At 37.9% G+C, this 22,286-nt stretch overlaps 2 protein-coding genes across 3 annotated transcripts in view; both read right to left on the bottom strand.

The window, feature by feature from the left end:
* megf10 (multiple EGF-like-domains 10) overlaps positions 1 to 22,286 on the bottom strand; it is a 270,730-nt gene that overhangs the window by 238,987 nt on the left and 9,457 nt on the right. The gene's annotated exons all lie outside the window — the stretch shown is intronic.
* On the bottom strand, positions 504 to 4,460 carry LOC114654136 (uncharacterized protein K02A2.6-like). Its single transcript, XM_028804552.2, has 2 exons — positions 3,927 to 4,460; positions 504 to 3,677 (listed from the first exon to the last, which is right to left on the bottom strand). Exons 1-2 carry the CDS (start codon positions 4,458 to 4,460, stop codon positions 504 to 506), a joined length of 3,708 nt encoding a protein of 1,235 aa, XP_028660385.2.

Below are 22,286 nucleotides of genomic sequence, written 5' to 3'. Positions count from 1 at the left end.
ACATATAACCCTATAATATTAACACTAATAGCAGCTTTCTACTCAAAACGGCAAACTTGAGAAGCTGCCAGCATCAAACCCAGAAGCTCTTTGTTATATCTATGGACAATAATATTGTACCAATAAAAAGGAAGAAGACGGAGACAGGTTCAAGGTAATAAACTTTAACAGGTCCCTTTTTTTAGATTACACGTTGCACCCTCTTATATTTTATGTCACTTCCTTTAAGCTCCCCAATACCCATAATTCCTTATCACTATGGAATCTCCAAAGGTCCAGACTACAATATACTACATATTCCTTCCCGCTTAAAATTGTAAACTCGACTAACATATAACAAACAACATCTGCTATTAAGAACAGGAAAATAAACATGAAACAGAACACATACTGTTATCAATGCAATTACATTCCAACAAAGGAAAGAGGATAAATGACCTCAACATCCTGCTAACATAAGGTATTATTTTGTGCCTTTATCTCCATATACATATAGTTAGTTTTCATAAGTTAAGACGGTCAGGAGGCTTCCTGCTTCTGAGAGGGTTACGTCGTACAGCTGAGGTATGTTCATCCCCTAAGGCAACCTCAGGTAACCTTGGCACGACAGCATCGGCAGGAATTGAAACAGGAGAGTCAGGTGGTATTCCTGGCTGGCTTTGGATCAACTCACTAAAACTAGGTTCCTCAGACGTTTCTGTGCTACCGGCTTCTTCAACAGGTATAGAGGGTAACAGCTGTTCAACATGTCGTCTCCATGTCTGGTGGTCTCGTGTGCATACCTTATAAGAGACAGGTCCAGTCTTTTGAAGAATGGTTGCTGGTACCCATTTCTCAGTGGTGGAATAGTTACGAGCAAGGACAGCATCTCCACTGAAAAACTCACGATCTTTAGCCCACTTGGCACGTTGTTTTACTTGATCGTGCTGCTTATCATAAACTCTCATTTGAGTGGTAGCTGGTCTCAACCAATCAAGACGTGTTCTCAGCTGCCTTTTTAGGAACAGATCAGCTGGTGACATACCTGTTGTTGCATGGGGTGTGTTACGATATTTAAGAAGAAAGGTATAAAGACGTTGTTTGAAAGGTGCTTCACTTTTGGATGCTTTAAGAGCATGTTTAAGGGTTTGCACCATTCTTTCAGCCAGGCCATTAGTTGAAGGATGATAAGGGCTGGATAGGAGATGTTTAATACCATTACCTTTTAGGAATTCTTCCATTTCTTGGGATACAAAAGAAGGCCCATTATCCGTCACGATCTGCTCTGGCAGTCCAAAACGTGCAAACATCTCTCTTAAGGTTTGGATTGTCTTTTCTGATGTGATGTCGGGCATGACAGTGATCTCAGGCCACTTAGAATGTGCATCCACTGCGACCAGAACCATAACACCCTCTACAGGTCCTGCAAAATCTAAATGATCGCGTTGCCAAGGACTAGCAGGCCATTCCCATGGATGCAATGGTGCTGGACTTGGCATATTTCTGAGGCCTTGACATGATGAACATGAATTTGCCTTTTCCTCAATATCACGATCCAGTCCAGGCCACCAAAAATAACTCCGGGCTAGCTCTTTCATTCGGACTATACCACAGTGTCCAAGATGTAACTCATCCAGAATGGGTTTCCTCAACCTTTGTGGTATAATTACTCGCATGCCCCACATGAGGCATCCTGCTGTCACAGATAGCTCCTTTCCCTGTGAAAGGTAAGGCTGAACATCAGGCAGTGCATTAAGGGTGCTAAGGTCCTGCCCTTTAAGAATGCAGGTGAGTAGTTTTGACAGTGTATAATCACCCTTGGTTTCTTGCTTAATCTGGTGGGCAGTGATAGGTGCATTTTCCACCATCTTAAAGTAAAAAATCTTTTGCCCTTGTTCTCTGGGTTGGTCAGGTAGGGGAAGTCTTGACAAACCATCTGCATTTCCATGTGCCTCCGAACGCCTGTATTTGATCTCATAATTGTGAGCCCCAAGGAGCAATGCCCAGCGCTGCAGTCTGCTTGCTGCCATAGATGGTACACCAGTGTGTGAGCCAAAAATAGACGTGAGAGGTCTGTGGTCTGTTAGCAGGGTAAATTTTCGACCAAAGAGGTAAGTGTGGAATTTTTTTATTCCAAAAATGATGCTTAAAGCCTCTTTTTCAATTTGAGGATATTTTGTTTCAGTTTTACTCAATGTTCTTGACGCAAATGCAATTGGTCGCTCCTCACCTGTTGACATAATATGCGACACCACAGCCCCAACACCGTAAGGGGATGCATCGCAAGCTAACTGAATTGGTAAGGATGGGTCAAAATGTGTTAAAACTCTTTTATCAGCCAGCGCGGCCTTGGTTTTGCTAAATGTCGTTTCACACTCCTGTGACCATTTCCAGGGTCTACTCTCACACAGCAACTCATGGAGTGGTTTCAACAACGTTGCTAGCTGTGGAATGAAACGCCCATAATAGTTCACGAGACCCAAGAATGATCTCAGTTGGCTGACATTGCTTGGAGCAGGGGCATCTACTATTGCCTTCACTTTTGAAGGAGCTGTGTGCAACCCCTCAGAATCAATAACATGTCCTAGGTACTCCACAGACATTTTGAAAAAGTCACATTTCTCCTTGTTTACACGCAGCCCATACTTTTCTAGCCTGCTTAAGGTTTTATCCAGATTGGCCATGTGCTCCTTGTCATCTCGCCCTGTGACCAGGATGTCATCCAGGTAACACTGTACCCCTGGTAATTCACTAAGGATCTGATCCATGGCACGCTGAAATAACGCTGGTGCTGAAGTAATTCCAAAGGGTAAACGACAATAACGGTACAGCCCTTTATGTGTTGTTATGGTGAGGTACTTTTGTGAGTCCTCATCTACATGCATTTGCAAGTATGCTTGGCTGAGGTCTATTTTACTAAATTTGTTTCCCCCAGCTAATCCAGCAAAAATATCTTCAATCACAGGAAGGGGGTATTGCTCAGCTATGAGTACAGGGTTAACTGTTACCTTAAAGTCCCCACATAATCGTACAGATCCATCAGACTTGACCACCGGAACCACAGGTGTGGCCCACTCAGAATGAGAAACAGGGTCTAGGACTCCTAGTTTGACAAGCCGGTCAATGTCCGCCTCCACCTTAGGTCTTAAAGCGTAAGGAACACTCCTTGCCTTTAAAAATCTTGGCTGACAATTTTGTTGCACCCGGAGTGTCACTTTAATCCCTGTTATACTCCCCAGTTCCTCTTGGAATACAGCTTGGTGCTTTCTCAGGACCAAATTCAACTCGGACTGTTCAACAGACACAGCATTCACTTTGGTCCAATCCAACTGTACTTTTTCTAGCCACGATCTGCCCATCAGAGCTGGATAATCACCTTTTACAATATATACAGGCAATTTGGTTCTTTGCCCATTTAGTTCAACCTGAACCTTTGTTTTACCCAACATAGGCACACTCTCCCCAGTGTATGTCTTTATTATGATCCTAGGGTGTTTCAGTGGAAGGTGATTTAATTTTTTCTTAAACAGTTTCTCTGATATTAGGGAGACTGCTGCTCCAGTATCCACCTCCATCTTCACAGGGTGCCCTTCCCGCATGGCAGTAATAGTATATGCTGCTGAGCCTCTTTTTTTATTCAGTGTTTTAATTAGTAGCTCAGCCTCAGAATCAGTCTCACTGTCAGTTTTATTTTCTTTCTGTACCACGTGCAAATTTTTCTTTTTATAAGACCAGGATGCCTTTTTATCTTTCCCTGTTTCCCCCTTGTCTGTGCCTTCCTTTCTCTTTGCTCTACATGCACGCTCCACGTGCCCTTTTTTTTTACAGCTACGGCATATGAGTTCTTTTGCCCAGCAATTCGCTGGATGGTGATCCATCTTTCCACATCTGTAACACTGTTTGGTGCCCCCTGTTTGTTTGTTTGAGTCTGCTTGCACTCTGTGTACTCTAGCAGCTGCACCTAACTGCTGTGCTTCTTTAGCAGCCAGCTCCATAGACACGGCTATCTCAATCGCTTTCTGCAATGTGAGGTTGGCCTCAGTGAGTAACCGCTTCTGAAGGCCCTCACTTCTCAATCCGCACACTAGCCTGTCCCTTAAGGCGTCATCCAAATTAGCACCAAATTCACAATATTCTGTAAGTTTCTTGAGTACCGCTACATATTGAGCAACAGACTCGCCTTCTTCCTGGTTCCGTTTGTGAAATCTAAATCTTTCAGCTATTAATAACGGCTTAGGCGAAAAATGTGAGTCCAGAATCTTTGCAATATCATCAAATGACTTGTCACCGGGTTTTCCTGGCCGTACCAAACTTCTCAGTAGACTAAATGTCTTTGCCGCGATAACGCTAAGAAATGTCGGCACTTTCAAGTCATCGTCAATGGCGTTGGCTTTCACAAAAAACTCAAATCGCTCTGTATAATCGCCCCATTGCTCAACTGAATCATCGAATGGCCCGAAATGTCCCGTTATCATTGCCATTTTATCCCTTGTGCTTATCTTCAGTGAATGACTAAGAAACGTTACCACAGAAATAGAAAAAAAAAACTTGCAGCTTTTCTCTTTCCTCTCCAGCGGAAAAAAAAACTTACTTTACACGTTGCGTAGCCATAGCGGTGCACTTTTAAATCCGTCGCATCCTCGTCGCCAGTGTTATATCTATGGACAATAATATTGTACCAATAAAAAGGAAGAAGACGGAGACAGGTTCAAGGTAATAAACTTTAACAGGACCCTTTTTTTAGATTACACGTTGCACCCTCTTATATTTTATGTCACTTCCTTTAAGCTCCCCAATACCCATAATTCCTTATCACTATGGAATCTCCAAAGGTCCAGACTACAATATACTACACTCTTGATTGGGCAGTTCTTAGGATTGCACTACGCAAGCAGTTGCATCAACTGCTTACCGCAACCTGCTTTCTTTTTTCTTCTTGAATAAAAGCGCACTTGTTCTGTTATACTTGTACTTGTGAAAGTGTTTATTTGATATTTGGACTTCAGGCTTCACACCAGTCATTCTCAGTCACACACACCACTCACATCCACAGTTATCCCAGTCTCGTTCGTGCACAAGTTTTATATACAATCATCACATTCAAATGTTAACAGTTCCCACACACAACTGCTGACTCCCAATCAAGAGCTTCTGGGTTCGATGCTAGCAGCTTCTCGAGTTTACCGCTTTGAGTAGAGAGCTGCTGTTATTGTTAATATTATACAATAAAAACATACATTTGATTTACGTCTGTAACAACCGCTGTAAATTTATAGTGCTTGTCAAAGTTAGCGTTCACACTCGCCCCGATATGACACTGCTCTTTTCAAATAAAGACGCGCTATAACAGAGGTGAACTCAGATCAGAGAAAACAGAAGCCCTCCCCGCAAGAAATGTCGACTCACAGTGTATGAATGGCGTATGGAAGAAGTGTGTTAAGCGTTATGTAAATACTTTTGCTGGATTTAACAGTGAACAAGAACTTGATGAGATTCGTGAAGAAATAGTGAAACTGTCAAAAGACCTTTCATTGGAATGTGAAATGGAAGATGTCGAGGAGTTGCTAGACCGGGAATCAGGTGAACTTATGAATGAAGAGCTGATAGAATTGGAAGAAGAAAGAGTGGCGGAAGAAGAAACAAGAGAATTGGAGTAAGACGAAGAGGAGGAGGTGCCACAAACAATGTTCACCACAAAGGGATTGTCAGAAGATTTATCTCTACTGAATAAACTCCTCGCTCATTTTGAAAAAATGGACCCAAATATTGAACGGTTTGCGAGGATTGAACGGATGGCACGCAACACATTTCGTCCTTATTGCGAAATTTATGAAGAGAATAAAAAACAAACAATTCAGACGAAGCTCACTATGTTTATGAAAAGAGCAACTCCTCCCATCACCCCGTCCGCAGCCTCGCCTGATCTGATGAAGGCGATATCGACAACCCGCAGCCAAGCACCAGTGGTGCCAGGAATTAAATGTACAGTACAGTATTTCTTGTTTTGTACGTTTTCCACATATTAAACAAATTGTACTGTAGTATGCTGTGTTTGTCTTAGAAAGTAAGAAAATGTTGATAAAATATTACTTTAAGATGATTACAATATTATTACCCAGTCTAATATTCTTACCTTAAATTAACATAGGCCGACTTACGTCCAGATCAACTTACAACCAGTCAGTCGGAACCAATCGCGGTCGTAAGTCGACAAGTACCTGTATATATAAAGGAGAGTTGGGATCCGAGAGACTGTGTTTGTGTGTTTGTGGAGGGATGGAGAGTTAAGGCGGGTGTTGGGAGTCACGTGATCATCTCCCCTCCCATTCACCTCATTTCATTAACTTCATTTCGCTCCAAGCTGAGCTCCGCAGCTGGCGCGGTCTTGCTGTTCTTGATTTGCTTTTCACATGGCCAAGTATACGTTGCATGCTCAAGAGTAAGCTCAGCGCACAACTTGGTCATATTACAACCGGAGGGGCGAACTGACAACATGGTATACAAAGAGATCCTTAACAAATAATTATTGGTATAATTTCCCTCAGTTTATTATTTAAAATTTTAAAGCAGTACTTCGCCGCTGCGAAGCGCGGGTATTTTGCTAGTTTTTAGTTTTTGCATAATGAGAAAATGTATGTTTTTTCAAGTGAGCGTACAATTAATGAATCCAATATTGCACAATAAAATGTTTATTCATGTATCTTGGAATATACGTTTTACTCAAATTCTGATTTAGTCAGAATTGAAATGCATACCAGAATGAAGTGGAATTTTCTTTGTATTGAATTGACTTTTAAGGCTAAATGACACAAACTTTCACATCTAAGGCAATTTTTTTGTGATTTTGACTAGTGTTTAATTAATATTAGAAACTTAACATGTTATTTCTGAATTAAAATTCGGTTTTAATTATTTTAAATTAATTATTCATACATGCTGACGTGTCAATATCTTTAAATAAAGGGTGACTTAAATATTAAGTCAGTTATTTCCAACTATGATAATGCTTGTCTTTTCACTTTCTGGTTTTATTTGGAAATTCTTGAACTGAAGCAGCAGACTCTTTTAATGTCTCAGTAATGAGTCGGTGCAGCGCGTTAGGATGCGTGTTGCCATAGGTTGATGAAAATATCGGAAAAGAGCTGTGGTAATGCAGCCCTTATCCTGAAATGATGCCATTAAAGATGTGCTAGAGTATACGTTGCCAGCCAATGAGATAAACAAAGGGTCAGGGTTGCAGAGAGCCAGCAACATTGAGATCAAGGTGGACACCAGTAAATTGTACATCACTCTCACTCACACCCCTAAAATAAAGTCACCATTATAAAGTAATAAATGACAAAAGTCAGAGAACAAAAGAGTATTCAGGGAAACCCTATACACATATGTGTCACAATATAGGAGATGGTGATAGGATGACCATTCGAACCCAGGTTTTGCACAGGTAAGCACAGCACCACCATGCTGTCCTACTTTAATCCAAGGTTATATAAACATGACAAATTGTAATTGAACCTTTTCACCAAAATATACCAAACTAAAGTGCATGTACATGTTGTCATTGCTAATTTTCAAGTTGTTAATTTTCTCATGGACTTGGCCTCCTACATTTTTTTTGTCGATTGCACTTACAAAGTACTCAATTTGTCCAGTTTTGTCTATTAATGATACTTGCTGACAAAGTAAGTTCATTTCCCATCATTTTTCTTGTTTGGCCCCCTGATACCTTCTAACCTCCCTTTAATCATTTTGCTCACCAAACTAATTCTAATCATCAAACTAATTTATGCTATTATCTAATTTCTAATTTTTATGTGCATTCGGATATAATGCTCTAAGCACCTATTGCAATAGCCATGTCTGCCTGTCTGTCCATATAAAACATCTCAGCCGCCCGTGGACCAATTCTGTTGAAATGTGGCATGTTTACTCTTCAAGTAAATTTATGGAGACAATTAAATACTGTATATCTTGTTCAGATATCTTGAACAAATCACACTGTACAAAGTTTTGAAAAGCATTGGAGAATTTGTGAATTTGATTGTCTTAGAATAGAGAAACGTTGTATGCAGCTTCAGCTGCAAACTAGTTTATTGTTTTAATTTCACCTAGAGAACAGTTTGCTTGAACTTGTATATTTTGCATATTTTCCTCTTTTACTCATCTGACAGCCACTATGATGCCCATTGCACGTGAGTCAGATGCTAGGAAGAAGTACAAAAAAATCCCTTCTCTGGAAATATAGTAAATGGAAGGAGAATGCACATATGTAAGCATGTACAGTATTGTATAAGACAGCATTGACTGAACAAATATCGTCTTCAGATTATTATTATAAAAGAACAAACAATATCAATTTCCAACTAAACAATGTCTAAACTAATTAATTGCATGGGGAAGGTGCAGCTGCCCTATTTGATAAAAACATATGAAATGGAACTGCAGTTAATCTGTGAGCAAAAGATCGGACCATGTTGCCCACTAATATGTAGCAAGGACAAGGCAGGACTACAGTTTGTGCCATGCCAATTACATAGTGGTATAACATGCAACAGAGTGACCATGCATTACGGTTTATCGATAACCGAAGAGCCACTTTTGCTTCTTCAGGCTGGAATTAAAATCTTTAAGATAATTGGAATACAATTATATCATAAATCAGGTCCTTTCCAAATTCTTACTCATTTATATAATTTTAACAAATTACTATGTTTTAAGTAATATTAGTAGGTAGATGGAGAGCTAATTTCAATTTGTTTCTCCTTTTGCATAGTAATATTGATAGTGATTTTATGCTAGCATTGGTCATTTGTGTATTAGTAGTTATTTTTCTTTTGCTAATTACTGGATACTACTCTATTTGGTATACTTTCAAAAATGTTAAGTTTAAGAAAATTGAATAACAGTTAGTCACAGACCTCCCACCACTTAACACACATTGATCTTTAAGCCACCATAAGCCTATTTGTACTTTGTTTTTAACTCCAGTGTAAAGTACTGTTTAAAAGCATGTACTTAATATAGTCTATTATTGCTATTATTTTTAATTATGATTCATCGTTAAAAAATATTTAATAAAAAATGTGAAATGCTCCAATTCTCATATCAGTTAACTTGGTTGCTGTACACACCAGAATGTTACACCATGTGTACATTTTATGACTTGTTTTAAAATATTCTAGCCATTTTGTTTTATTTTGCTCCAAACTTTCATTTATGACCTATGGTCTACCATTTAATTGCCTCCACACTTCACTTCTAGCCAGCTTCTCTCTCTCTTCTGTCTCGGCTTCCATCAAGCACTTCACACAGTCCTGCTGATCTTATTCTTCAGCATGATATCCATTTCTTTTTTGGAGCAGCTAACAATTTACTAGCTGAAAGGACCTTAGCCTTTGTGATCCTACCTTTAATTTCACTTTTGCACAGCCTATTGTCATAAATGTTCAGATGTGAAGTGGTTCACCTGTAGATCCTCTGTCCATTTTGTGTATTTAACTACAGCAAATTCGTTATTTAACCCTCCCTTCATACTCACTTGATTCTTACCTCCTTTACACTGATCATAATTTTTCCAACAGCATCTTGAATATGTCTCGTGTGGAGAATGCCTGGAGCTCCAATAAAACTACAAACCTGAAAATTTTAAATAAATAAGTAACCCATCTTTTAAGATGAACAAACAAATTTGGTCAATCCATTAGGTGACATAGGTGGCTGCCTAAGGTGCCGTTATCTGAGGGATGTCATTTATAAAAGTTAAGCGGTGGGCACTCCAGACACAGAGAGGGACCTCACCCCTAGGTCATAAAAGTATGATAATACTGTCTGTAGTATGTAAACACTAGGGCCTGATTTGTGTTTCTGATGGTACGTGTCCCACCCAGTTGTCAGACTATGAGGATAATGAGTGGGCAACATTAATGAAAGTAAACTCAAGGGGAAAGTGGTCAAACTCTGATGTACACCAATGGACAAGTGCTTGCTATGCTCTGTGATATATGCATACATTTATGATGTTTTTGCTATTGCACATGCTTTGGACACTGCAGGATACCACCCTCACAGGTTGTCATACCAACTACCCACTATGGACAATGAGGGGCAATGTCTGTCAACCCTGCTTAGAGCTCTAAGTGAGTTTTGACCGGCACTGTGACCGGTCATGTTATTTCAAGAGAATACATTTTCATATTCCAATTTGCACATAATGTAAGAATGTCAAATTTGCTTCATTCAATTCAGGGTGACAGATGACCAAAGCCAATCTCAGCAGCATCGGTTAGAAGGTAGGCGTCAGGCCTTGGCAGGGTGCCAGTCCATCATAGGGCCCACTTACACCCTCTATGCCAATTTAGAATTTCCGATTATATGAGTACGTGATTTCCACAAATTGCTGCACCTTTATTTTCTTTAATAGAAAACAAAAATACCCAATATACTCCTTACTGCTACAGCACTAGTTGGAAAATCTCAACTAAAGAATAGTGAGAACAGAAGTACAGCAGTGCATACATCTCACATCCTGGGGCCAAAGTCACCGTATTACAATTACTATGACTTCAGCCTTCAACCTTCAACCTTTGTGAATGTGAGAGAAAATATAGACCCAGAGAAAATCTGCCACCTCCGCTTAGATCATCATGGCTTTCAAACCCAGGACATCAGATTCATAAGGCAGCAGCACAAAGCACAGTGTTACCATCAGTTTATTGTTATAAATTTCAACATCTAAGAGAGCACATTTTCACTTATAAGCCCAGCACTCTATAGTCTTATTATAAATGCAGCATTTTCATTAAATGACACCCAATATTCAGAGAAAAAATAATAATGTTGGTCCCACCGTTACTTTCGAATTTCCCTTTAATTATTTTCCTCACCAAACATTCAAGCCATTTTCTTAGGTTTACATTCAGTTCATAATACAGTATTAATGTACATTAATAAAAACTATTTTATTTTTCTGTGAACACATTAGACCTCTCCTTTTATAAAAATGGAAAAGGGTTTTCATGGACAATTTTGATTGCACGTTATTATTCATATTAACTTCCATCAGCTACTAATTTTGTGTTGTACTCCCTAACAAAAGTTAGCTTCTTGATAATTCCAGTCACTCCCACTGTGGTTTGTGGCTTCTAAAACATTTACAGGCTTAACCTGCAGTTTCTCTTCTGCTTTGGTAAGATTAAACAGGCAAAAGTCCCTATAATTGAACATCTGTTCAGATAAATAAAAGTAAGCATATGCACAACCAGAAAGATTTAAGTGACACTCTTCAGAGGACTAACGTTACTTTAATTGCAGGGCAGCTGAAATTTTTACAAACTGCCAAATGGAGGCAGAAAATTAGTAAAACGCCAATTTTGCAATTAGCTAAAGTACAAGCTACACTTATTAAACTATATTTAGGTATTTTTTATTAGAAGTACCTTTTAAAAAAAATAGATTGAAATAACTACATGTACATGGAAGAAAAAATTATATACTGTTAATTCTAGGAATAAAGTCTTGTGCTGTCTTCTGCTGTAACAGATCAACTGTTGCTAAAAAATAAATTACCTCTTTAAAACCAATTTTGAATGGGGAATTATTTTAAAAATCAAAAATAGGATAGATTATATCTCAGAATTAAAGAAATATTCACCTTACAGTACAAACTATACACAGATGTAATATAGCTAGATGACTTAAAAGAACAAAACATGGGATTAAAATTGGATGTGCTTTATTCTAGTATCTTGCTTTCCACCAAAGCCTGCTTTGTAACCCCCTACTTTGAGTACAGTCTGTTACTGTTTGAAAAATGTCATCAATGAAAAATGTTGTCAACATAGTCACCTTCCAGGAGTCTTTCTGTATGCAGTGTTACTGACAAGTAATCAAAAACAGTTGTACTGGTTATTTCTAAATACAGACCACAGGGCGCAAAGGGGTGAAAAGCTCCATCGATGAATTAGCCTGTGTGGTTTAAGGCAGTACATCTCAATTGTCATTATTCAGGAAAAGAAATACATGAGAGTAAAAAGTAGTCATTTTTGAATGACCAGCAGATGCAAATGGGTAAAGCAAAGTCAAGAATCATTGCCAGAAAAGAGCAGAAGGCCAAATACGGGGAAGTCAATCAAAACTGATTGTCAAAACCCACACCACAAAATCAAACTCCTAGTCAGAAAAGCCAGGCAATAGTTCAACGATCTAAAAAAAAAGGCCTTTCCTGAGCTTATTTTTACAAAGTTTTATAAATAAACTTGGACAAAGGAGTTACTACACCACCATCTCAAATTTTGTTGTAACAATGCCATGACACACAGCCTTGGCATCTCCTGTCTCCCAGAACATCAATATTCATGAATAGAGTGATACTGGGCAAGTGAAGCAGACAAGCAAGGTTGTATTGTTCATATATAGCATAACAGAGCTAAATAGTATAGCAGAATTAAATAAAATCAAGATAATGGAAGTGTGCAAAGTGCAAAAGAGTGCCTTTAAATAAATCAATAACTATAGTTCAATAAATAATTATATCTGCATATCTTCTTTAAAACTGTGCCATAAAGTGATTAAAGGTGCAAATAAACTCTTTAAAATCCAACAGGTGGTATTCCCTTTGCCTGGACATCTACTTGGATCCCCTTAGTGCAGCCTGACACATCCCCTGTCTGCCAACTCCACCGATCAACACAGACACAAACTGCACCACTTCCAGTTGCCATTGCCAGTTTCAGAGCTGCTGCCCCTCTCTGTGTATGCACTTACCCCAGGGATGCTGCCATCAGGAGTAGACTGGGTCTCAAAACTGGCCTGGACATCCTTCAATAAGTGAGGTGACGAGGTCGACCCACTCAGCCCATTATTCATTGTAATTTTCTTAAAATTTGTGATGAGTACGCAGCTCGCTACTTGCTTTGAGCCTATGATATGAACTCTATCTAAACTGTTGCCAAACTTAATCTGTACACTGTTGTTTAGACACAACTTAAAATTTGACGGCATGCTTAGGAATAAAATTTAATTAAAAATAAAATTTAGTAACACGGTAAAATGTCAATGTTATGTCCAAGTGCCAGTACCCTAGTAGGCTAGTAGCTGCTCATTTACAATGAAATAAATTATAAGCAAGGTTATAACGAAAACCTCACATGATTGAAATGTTTCATTAACTTAACGATAAACTATAAATGTTCCGTCCTAATATGAAAAATTCCTATCCTGTGCTTTATAACTTTATTTCATCATACTAATAATCGCAGCTGAAAACCACTAATTATCCCTCACGCCGACAACCAGAGAACAATGAAATGAATAATACATAATCTAAACTATTATTAGTACCAAAGAATTTAAATACTAGATATGAGATAAAATGAATTGCAATAATTTATATGCTAACCAAATTATAGCAGTATTGAAACAGAAATCAGCAAAAGGCAGTTTTGACCAAATTTTTCACTGCAATGTTGTGTACTGACAACTAAACCAACTTCATGACGTAATACGGTATATCTAATATAGGACTATATAAATCACAGTCCCAGACAGATAATGTTTAGTAGTTTAGAAAATTAATCTTAATGTAAAACAGTAACCAGTACATAAAATTTATTTCATGAAACGACCAGCCCATGACCAGACCAGAGACCGCGGCCCACCAGGCATTGCCCAAATGCCCTAATGGCCAGTCCGCCCCTAGCTGCCATGCTTCAGATCATCCCATCTCTGCACAAAGTCCTAGTGGCCTTTTTTTATTCTTGTCTGCTCTACTTTATTTGCTCAACAGACTTGATCCTGCCACTCCCTAGAACGTCCAGAACCAACCATCGGCACTACTACTTCTTAAAAGCTCAACAGCATCAACACTGCATGCCCTCTCCTGTCCACTGAAAAATCTCCACAACTATCCTCCTGACGAACAATCATCCAATCCTTTATCTTTTCATTTCTCCTTTACCTCCTTTGTCTCCTCTCTCTTCCTGCGCTAACCTATCCCCGTTTTATTCACTTTGCCTCGCAGCTGGAACCTGTGCATTATCACACCACTGGGTAATTAACTTGAACTTAAATTAGTGAACGCCCACACGTGAGCATCCCTTACCAGTGTGAGCCTCATGGATGGGTTATGTTAAAATCTAATAAAATTATTCAATAAACCTAAATCTGTTCACACCCTCAGTCAGTCTTAGTCACACATTATGACAAGACCAGAATCGGCCCCAACAATCACTAACAATATGGCTGCTGTATATCTTAATAGTGCCAAAATGGTGGTCAGAGAACAAAAAGCAAAAATAAGCAAACTGGTGTGCCATTTGTTATGATTTTGCATTGGTATGATTATGTTTCATTTTTTATTTAAATTTGAATTACTGTGCATAAAATCATAGTTCATATGGTTTTCTGAGTTTGCTGAACTCATTTTCAACATTCCTTTCTAATTTAAAGTTATATATAAGTAGCTTAAAATGACTTACATCTTTTTCCAATGCCATCTTGATTTTCATGGGCACTGTCATTTTGTGTTGCCACCACATTACTATGCAACTGGCTTGATAATGTGCAATGCATGATGTCATCATCACAACAGCATCACAGGTCACTGCCGACATTTTGGTTCTTCTGAGATTTGAATAACGACAGTGAACTTTACGTGTACCTTTGCTTTCCTTAATTATTCTCTTTAAAGACTAATTTTGGCATAAACTTTGACTACAATTTAAAGTTTTGCTTTTGATTTGGTGAAAAGATCAGTTAGAAGTCAGCTAGGCTTTGACACATGTTTATTCCTTTAGTCCCTTTACTTTCCATCTGCTCCGCAAAACAGTGATAACATCAAAAATATTACACATTTAATAACTTTTAACCAGAGAAATAAAATTGTACAAAACAAAATCCAAAATGTATTTCAAAATTACAAAAACTACATTATTGACAGTGCCGTATTACAAAGAATTAAAATACTAAATTGCCAGCAAAGTGCAGCGATAGTTTAAATAATGCTACTGTATAACAGTAATATAGTCTTTTCTTCCATGAGCTCATTTCCACTTTATTGTCCCAACACAACAGCCATACAAACTGTTAGTGTTATGCCTATATCATGATAACTTCTTAAGAAGACTACTATAATTAAATTATTTTACACATTTTCATAAATGAAGTATGGATTCCCTATTTTTTAACATGCATCTATATGAGCACTTTAAAGCACCTGTAAATATACCCAATAGCAAATACAAGAGTCCAGCAATATTGCATCTCAGCTTTTACTTTTGGTGGACTTTGAATGTCTTGTGATCTTGCTAAATACAACCATTCATTTAGTGAGGGGCTGGCTGTTCTGTAAGGAAAGCAATTCTGAAATAAACAATTTCAAAATCTCTAAACAAATGCAAGAGTATCTAACCACAGTGGCATTTAGGGGAGTTTCCACTTGCCACATAGTATTCATGTTCAAATATGCTTGCTGAGATTAATTTCAGCATGTTCAAAGTTTTGTCCATTGGAATTACTTTGTTGATTGTAAAGGAAGAGATAATAGGAAATTGTCTTATCAAAACAAGAAGAGATGATGGAAATTAATGTTTCACATGATGGTGTTGGCATATGATGGTGTTACAGACAGATACAATGAAAGGGGTTTTATATACTATCATGGTCAAGCTAGCCATGAGCAGCTAAAAATTTGTTTAGTTTAGTATTTCTGTTTCGTCAGTGGCTAAAGTTAAGTTTTATTCACCAAACCAATTCAAGGTAACATTGTTGTGCAGACTCAACAGCAAGTACCTTTTCCCAAATGACACATTAAGGGAAGATCAAACTTCAAGCACAGCAATGTGAAGGTCACATCCAGAATATCACACTAAGTTCCATCCATCCATTTTCCAACCCGCTGAATCCGAACACAGGGTCACGGGGGTCTGCTGGAGCCAATCCCAGCCAACACAGGGCACAAGGCAGGAACCAATCCCAGGCAGGGTGCCAACCCACCGCAGTTTGTCTTTCTTTATTCACCAACAGCTAACAAGTCCTTTTTGTTCTATTTTTTTTACCCACAATTTTATTCTTTTACAGTTAATTGTTCTGGATTATACTCATACAAAGTTCTCAAGTTAAAGTGAAGATATTTCTATCCAATGTCTAGATATAGATATAGATATAAAGTTTAATAGGTCAGTATCAAGTTCCACTGCCAGAAAAAGATATGTTGTGATTTTGTGTGTACTTTATAACTTATTTTACTTAGTTCTGTTTTTTGTTTGCTTACTGGCTATCTCTCATTGTTTCCAGGAATCCAAACTTGATACCATATCGTGACATCACAGGGTGTACTCATGTGGTCTTGGCAGCCATTTTGTGACACTATAGAAACAGACCTGGACATATGGTTAGACATAACTGTCAGACTCTGTTTTTGATCTACTTTTGCTTCAGATTTTGAAGCAGTATTATCCATCTGTGTCTGTGCACACTGTACACCTTTTCCTATACATTTTTTAACATGATTTTGTGTTCCCTTATTTGTTTGTTTAATTCAGCTTATCTTTATACTATGGTGTTTAAAATTCTTTAGTGGTTAGTTAACATAGGCAGGTACTCAGTCAAGAGGTGAAATAAGCTCTTGTTAATTCTATGCAGTTGTGCACTTTACTCTTCTTTTTCGGGTCACTGATACGGGCTGTCTAGAATTTTAAACCACATGCTACTTTTGCTTTTCTTCTCCTTTTAATGATAAAAATCTAGATTCATGCTGTACATATCATATACATCTTTTTTCTTACTTATTACGTGTCTGTTGATCATGACAATACATACAGTATATCTCCATACCCAGAATGATACCAAAGAGACCAAAGGAACTGTATAAAAAAAGAGGGGTGTTTATTGCAAAATTGTAAATAAAAGTAAAAGACATCACACACAAAAAAAAAAACTGCTGCACAACTGCACCTTTGTTGAAACATCTCAAACTCATGTTTACTGTTTGGGGTAGGCACCAACTTACTCACCTGCCAAGTAATACAAAAATCATTTTTCTTAACATCCATCTCTTTCTCTCTTGCTCTCATTCACTATTTCTCTATCCCAACCAGTCTCTCTCTCTCTCTCTGTTACATGACTATGGCCTGTTCCTTCAGCCAATGAACCCTTGTTTCAATTTACTTTTCAACTCTAAACTCAGTTTGGCCTCTAGTTTTTGCAAATGGCGCAGTGGCAGTATTGCTGCTTAGGCAACGTTAAGTACCTTCTGGGATTTCCTTTGGGCCAATTTACTTCTGACCTGAGTTTGGCTTTAAAAATAATAATGGGCCTTGGCTCCTCTTCAGTCTTAAACTGCACAGAACAGGTGACAGAAGGTCATGTTATGGTATTATAATATTCATTTTTCCATATCAAACAGATTTCCACTTAAATACATCTACTGAACACACTTAATCCAATTATGGCTAGAGTGAGTTATATATTGTGAACAAGAGGAGGCTCTCTCATACCAGCTCTTGTAACCTGGAACAGCACAGATTAACCAAAATATGTAAAATGATATATTTGTTGTTAACACAGAGGAGTGGTAAAGTAATCAGAACAGAAAATAAAATCCTGCAGCCTCTCTGCAACCTCTATAGGGATAACTCTCTGCTAAGTATGGTAGCTCACCCTTTCATCTACCATAAAAACTACCTTCTTCATTTTCTGTCCATCTATCTCTCTCTTACTCTGTTAGCTCTCATCTTGTGGCCTATTTTTCTCTTATGAGTGAGCTTCTTCCATCTGTAAATCCTGAGTTGTCTCTCCAGAGTTTCTATTGTTGGCCTTAGGCATTGTTGCACCTATAATTATCAAATTACAATTAAATCATAAGGCATCCACAGTTGCTTCTATGCCATGTATTTATTTTGTAACTATTGTCACATGTACAGAGCATGCTGAAATTTGTACTTGCATGTGCTAAATAATATATATATATATATATATATACATATACAGTATGATATATACAGTCATATGAAAATGTTTGAACAAGTCTCAGCCTGCATAATAATTTATTCTACTTTCAACAAAAAAGATAACAGTGGTATGTCTTTCATTTCCTAGGAACATCTGAGTACTGGGGTGTTTTCCGAACAAAGTTTTTCGTCAAGCAGTATTTAGGTGTATGAAATTAAATCACATGTGAAAAACTGGCTGTGCAAAAATTTGGGTTCCCTTGTAATTTTGCTGATTTGAATGCATGTAACTGCTCAATACTGATTACTTGCAACACCAAATTGGTTGGATTAGCTCGTTAAGCCTTGAACTTCATAGACAGGTGTGTCCAATCATGAGAAAAGGTATTTAAGGTGGTCAATTGCAAGTTGTGTTTCCCTTTGACTCTCCTCCTCTGAAGAGTGACAGCATGGGATCCTCAAAGCAACTCTCAAAAGATCTGAAAACAAAGATCTTCAGTATCATGACTTAGGGGAAGGCTACAAAAAGCTATCTCAGAAGTTTAAACTGTCAGTTTCAACTGTAAGGAATGTAATCAGGAAATGGAAGGCCACAGGCACAGTTGCTGTTAAAACCTGGTCTGGCAGGCCAAGAAAAATACAGGAGCAGCATATGCTCAGGATTGTGAGAATGGTTACAGACAACCCGCAGATCACCTCCAAAGACCTGCAAGAACATCTTGCTGCAGATGGTGTATCTGTACATCATTCTACAATTCAGTTCAATTTGCACAAAGAACATCTGTATGGCAGGGTGATGAGAAAGAAGCCCTTTCTGCACTCACGCCACAAACAGAGTCGCTAGTTGTATGCAAATGCTCATTTAGACAAGCCAGATTCATTTTGGAACAAAGTACTTTGGACTGATGAGACAAAAATTGAGTTATTTGGTCAAAACAAAAAGCACTTTGCATGGTGGAAGAAGAACACTGCATTCCAAGAAAAACACCTGCTACCTACTGTCAAATTTGGTGGAGGTTCCATCATGCTGTGGGGCTGTGTGGCTAGTTCAGGGACTGGGGCCCTTGTTAAAGTCGAGGGTCAGATGAATTCAATCCAATATCAACAAATACTTCAGGATAATGTTCAAGCATCAGTCACAAAGTTGAAGTTACGCAGAGGTTGGATATTCCAACAAGACAATGACCCAAAACACAGTTCGAAATCTACAAAGGCATTCATGCAGAGGGAGAAGTACAATGTTTTGGAATGGCTGTCACAGTCCCCTGACTTGAATATCATCGAAAATCTATGGGATGATTTGAAGCAGGCTGTCCATGCTCGGCAGCCATCAAATTTAACTGACTGGAGAGATTTTGTGTGGAAGAATGCTCAAAAATACCTCCATCCAGAATCCAAACACTCATCAAAGGCTATAGGAGGCCTCTAGGCTGTTATATTTACAAAAGGAGGCTCAACTAACTATTGATATAATATCTCTGTTGGGGTGCCCAAATTTATGCACCTGTCTAATTTTGTTATGATGCATATTGCATATTTTCTGTTAATCCAATAAAATTAATGTCACTGCTGAAATACTACTGTTTCCATAAGGCATGTCATATATTAAAAGGAAGTTGCTACTTAGAAAGCTCAGCCAATGACAAACAAAAATCCAAAGAATTAAGAGGGGTTCCCAAAAATCCAAAGAATTAAGAGGGGTTCCCAAACTTTTTCATATGACTGTATGTATTTGTAGCTGGGAATCCACAAAGGGAGCAAATGAATCATGTATCTTAAACAGTTTTTTATGTAGATAATGCCTATGCTTTCAACTCCTATCAGGAATTATCACCAGGGGAAAATTATTAGACTTACAGGAATCCAGGGCAATGTATAGCAAATAAGGAGGGGAGGGTAGGTGGATTTGGGGGTGAAGGGAATGATGAGGTGGGGTTCAGATTCATGCTCGATGTATATGTGGGACAAACATCAGAAACACTTGCCACACATATACAGGAACATTCCAATGCAGTCAGAAGAAAGGACCCATGGTTTCTAATTTACACACATACACGTTCGACCAGACACACATTGAAATGGGATTCAATGCAAGTAAAATTCAAGGCTAATACTAAAAGTGCCAGAGAACTGGCTGAAACATGGCTATCCAATGAAAACGCCATTAAAAAACATTTGGATATGAACCCAGCATATGCAGGCTTAAAAAGAAGGACATGCACATAATAAATAAGACATTATTACCCACACTTTCCGAACCCTACCTCATCAATATATGATATATGAATTAATATATACAACATCTCTCCATCCTTTGTTCTATTTATGACTTGCTTAATCTAATCTGAGGTTGTGAGACATGGAACCATTACAGGCCATATAGGATGCAGGGCAAAATATGTCCTTAGGTGGGCTGCCAGTCCTTCACAGGGCACATTCATTTACACCCCCACACTCATTCATTTCCAGTTTTAATTTATATGTGTGGTTTTAGGATCTGAGAATAATATGGGAAGTACCTGGAGAAAAACACATACTGAGCTGGGGAAAACAAGCAACCTCTCCAAAGATAGACTGGGTTGTGGTTTGAACCATATCTCCTGGAGCTGTGAGGCAGCAAACCAGTTCATGACCACTGTCTATTTACTGAATACAGAGTATTTCACAATATTCTGCATGTTGGGGGATAAAACACAAATGAGTGTCTTTCTGTTCTTGGACATTGTGTAAAATATGATCTATATCTATAACTATATACATCTATATATCTATATATATATATCTATCTATATTTTATATATATATATATATATATATATATATATATATATATATATATATATATATATATATATATATATATATATATATATATTTATATCCATAGCATATCTCACATTATACATCCATGGGTATATACAGAATAAAGAAATGCTCACATTCATATAAGTGAAGCCAGCTGCTATAAAACATTTTAGCTTTATTTTCCTCCACCAACCAACATTCTAAACCCTTTCCTTTGCTAGAGCTCTAATTATCGAAAGGAATAATATAGTGTTTTATTGCCCACAGCCGAGAAAGCCACCACACCCAAAAGCAACTGAAACAAATGACGACAAACGTACTTTAGAGTTCTAGAAATAGGAATGTCTGCTTCTAGAGTTAATCTCTAATTTGTACATCCAGGAACATATCAAGGCATGAGCCCTATCATTAACTGTTAAATCCACTTAGCTCACTACAGTAGCTCAAGCTGAGAGCTACACATTACATTTGTTTTCACCCAAGGATGATACACCTACAGTATAATATAGAGATAATATACCCAGTGATTATTGTCTGATTTAAAATTTTAGTTGTCTTATATTTTGTGCTAGGCTTTCTTCAATTTCTGCTGATGATCTGCTATATGAGCCAGAACATGGAGATAAGCTTTTATTTTGCTTGAAATTCATACTGTCTCCCTATCCAAAAGTTTTCCAAATGATTATTATTTTGTGGAACTGAAACCGAGCCAAGTCATGCTGCTCTATTTTGACCACAGTAGCACATTCATTGGAAGTGCACAACAAGACTCTGAAAGTTTTAAAAGGTGCTGAGATTTTTAATGATTGGTCACCACATTAACGTCATGCTTGGTTTGTATTAAATGGGACACCTCTTTTTGATTTCCTCACAGTCATGCTGCTTAAACTGACAACAAAAACCACTGGGAATGTGAAGAGGCAAGCACAATGCCTTTAACTTTTAATACAAATGAAACAAAGCAACAACTAAGCTTCAAAAGGATTTGCAGAGGAAGAATTTGTCCAGAAAATCCTGACTCCAGCAATCTAAATGTCAGCAATGAGACAATTTTCTGCACCCCACTGATACACAATTGATCATCTCAATCTGCAGCAACAACTTTTTAATGATGACAAATTTTCTAAACCTAACAAGTAATCTGCAGTACATTGGGAGGCAACCAGTGGATCTGACAGAGTCAGGTATCTGTGGACCCAGATTAAGGTCATCATTATCATCAAGTGCACACAATGTAGTGGATAAGATGTTGGACTTTAAATTAGAACATTACTGCTTCTGAGTGGGTAACCCTGCGAAAATCACTTAACCGACCTTGGCTTCAAAATCTGTAAACACTGTAATACATCTTGATCTTGTAAGTCACCTTGGATAAAGGCTCAGTCAAATATATAATAATAATAACAATAACAATAGTTACATTATTAAAAACAAGGAAATTAAGCAGCTGGTTTCATCTTGAACCAGAAATAAGAGTCTATAGGCCAGAAGGCTCAGCAACATATGGATTATTAAAATCAAAAGGCTAAAGGAATTCATTTTTAGGGCATTCATGTG

Source organism: Erpetoichthys calabaricus, chromosome 7, assembly GCF_900747795.2.
Source record: "Erpetoichthys calabaricus chromosome 7, fErpCal1.3, whole genome shotgun sequence".
Lineage (NCBI taxonomy): Eukaryota > Metazoa > Chordata > Cladistia > Polypteriformes > Polypteridae > Erpetoichthys > Erpetoichthys calabaricus.
Note: the sequence above shows the minus strand (reverse complement) of the source record. Positions and strands in the feature narration are given on the sequence as shown.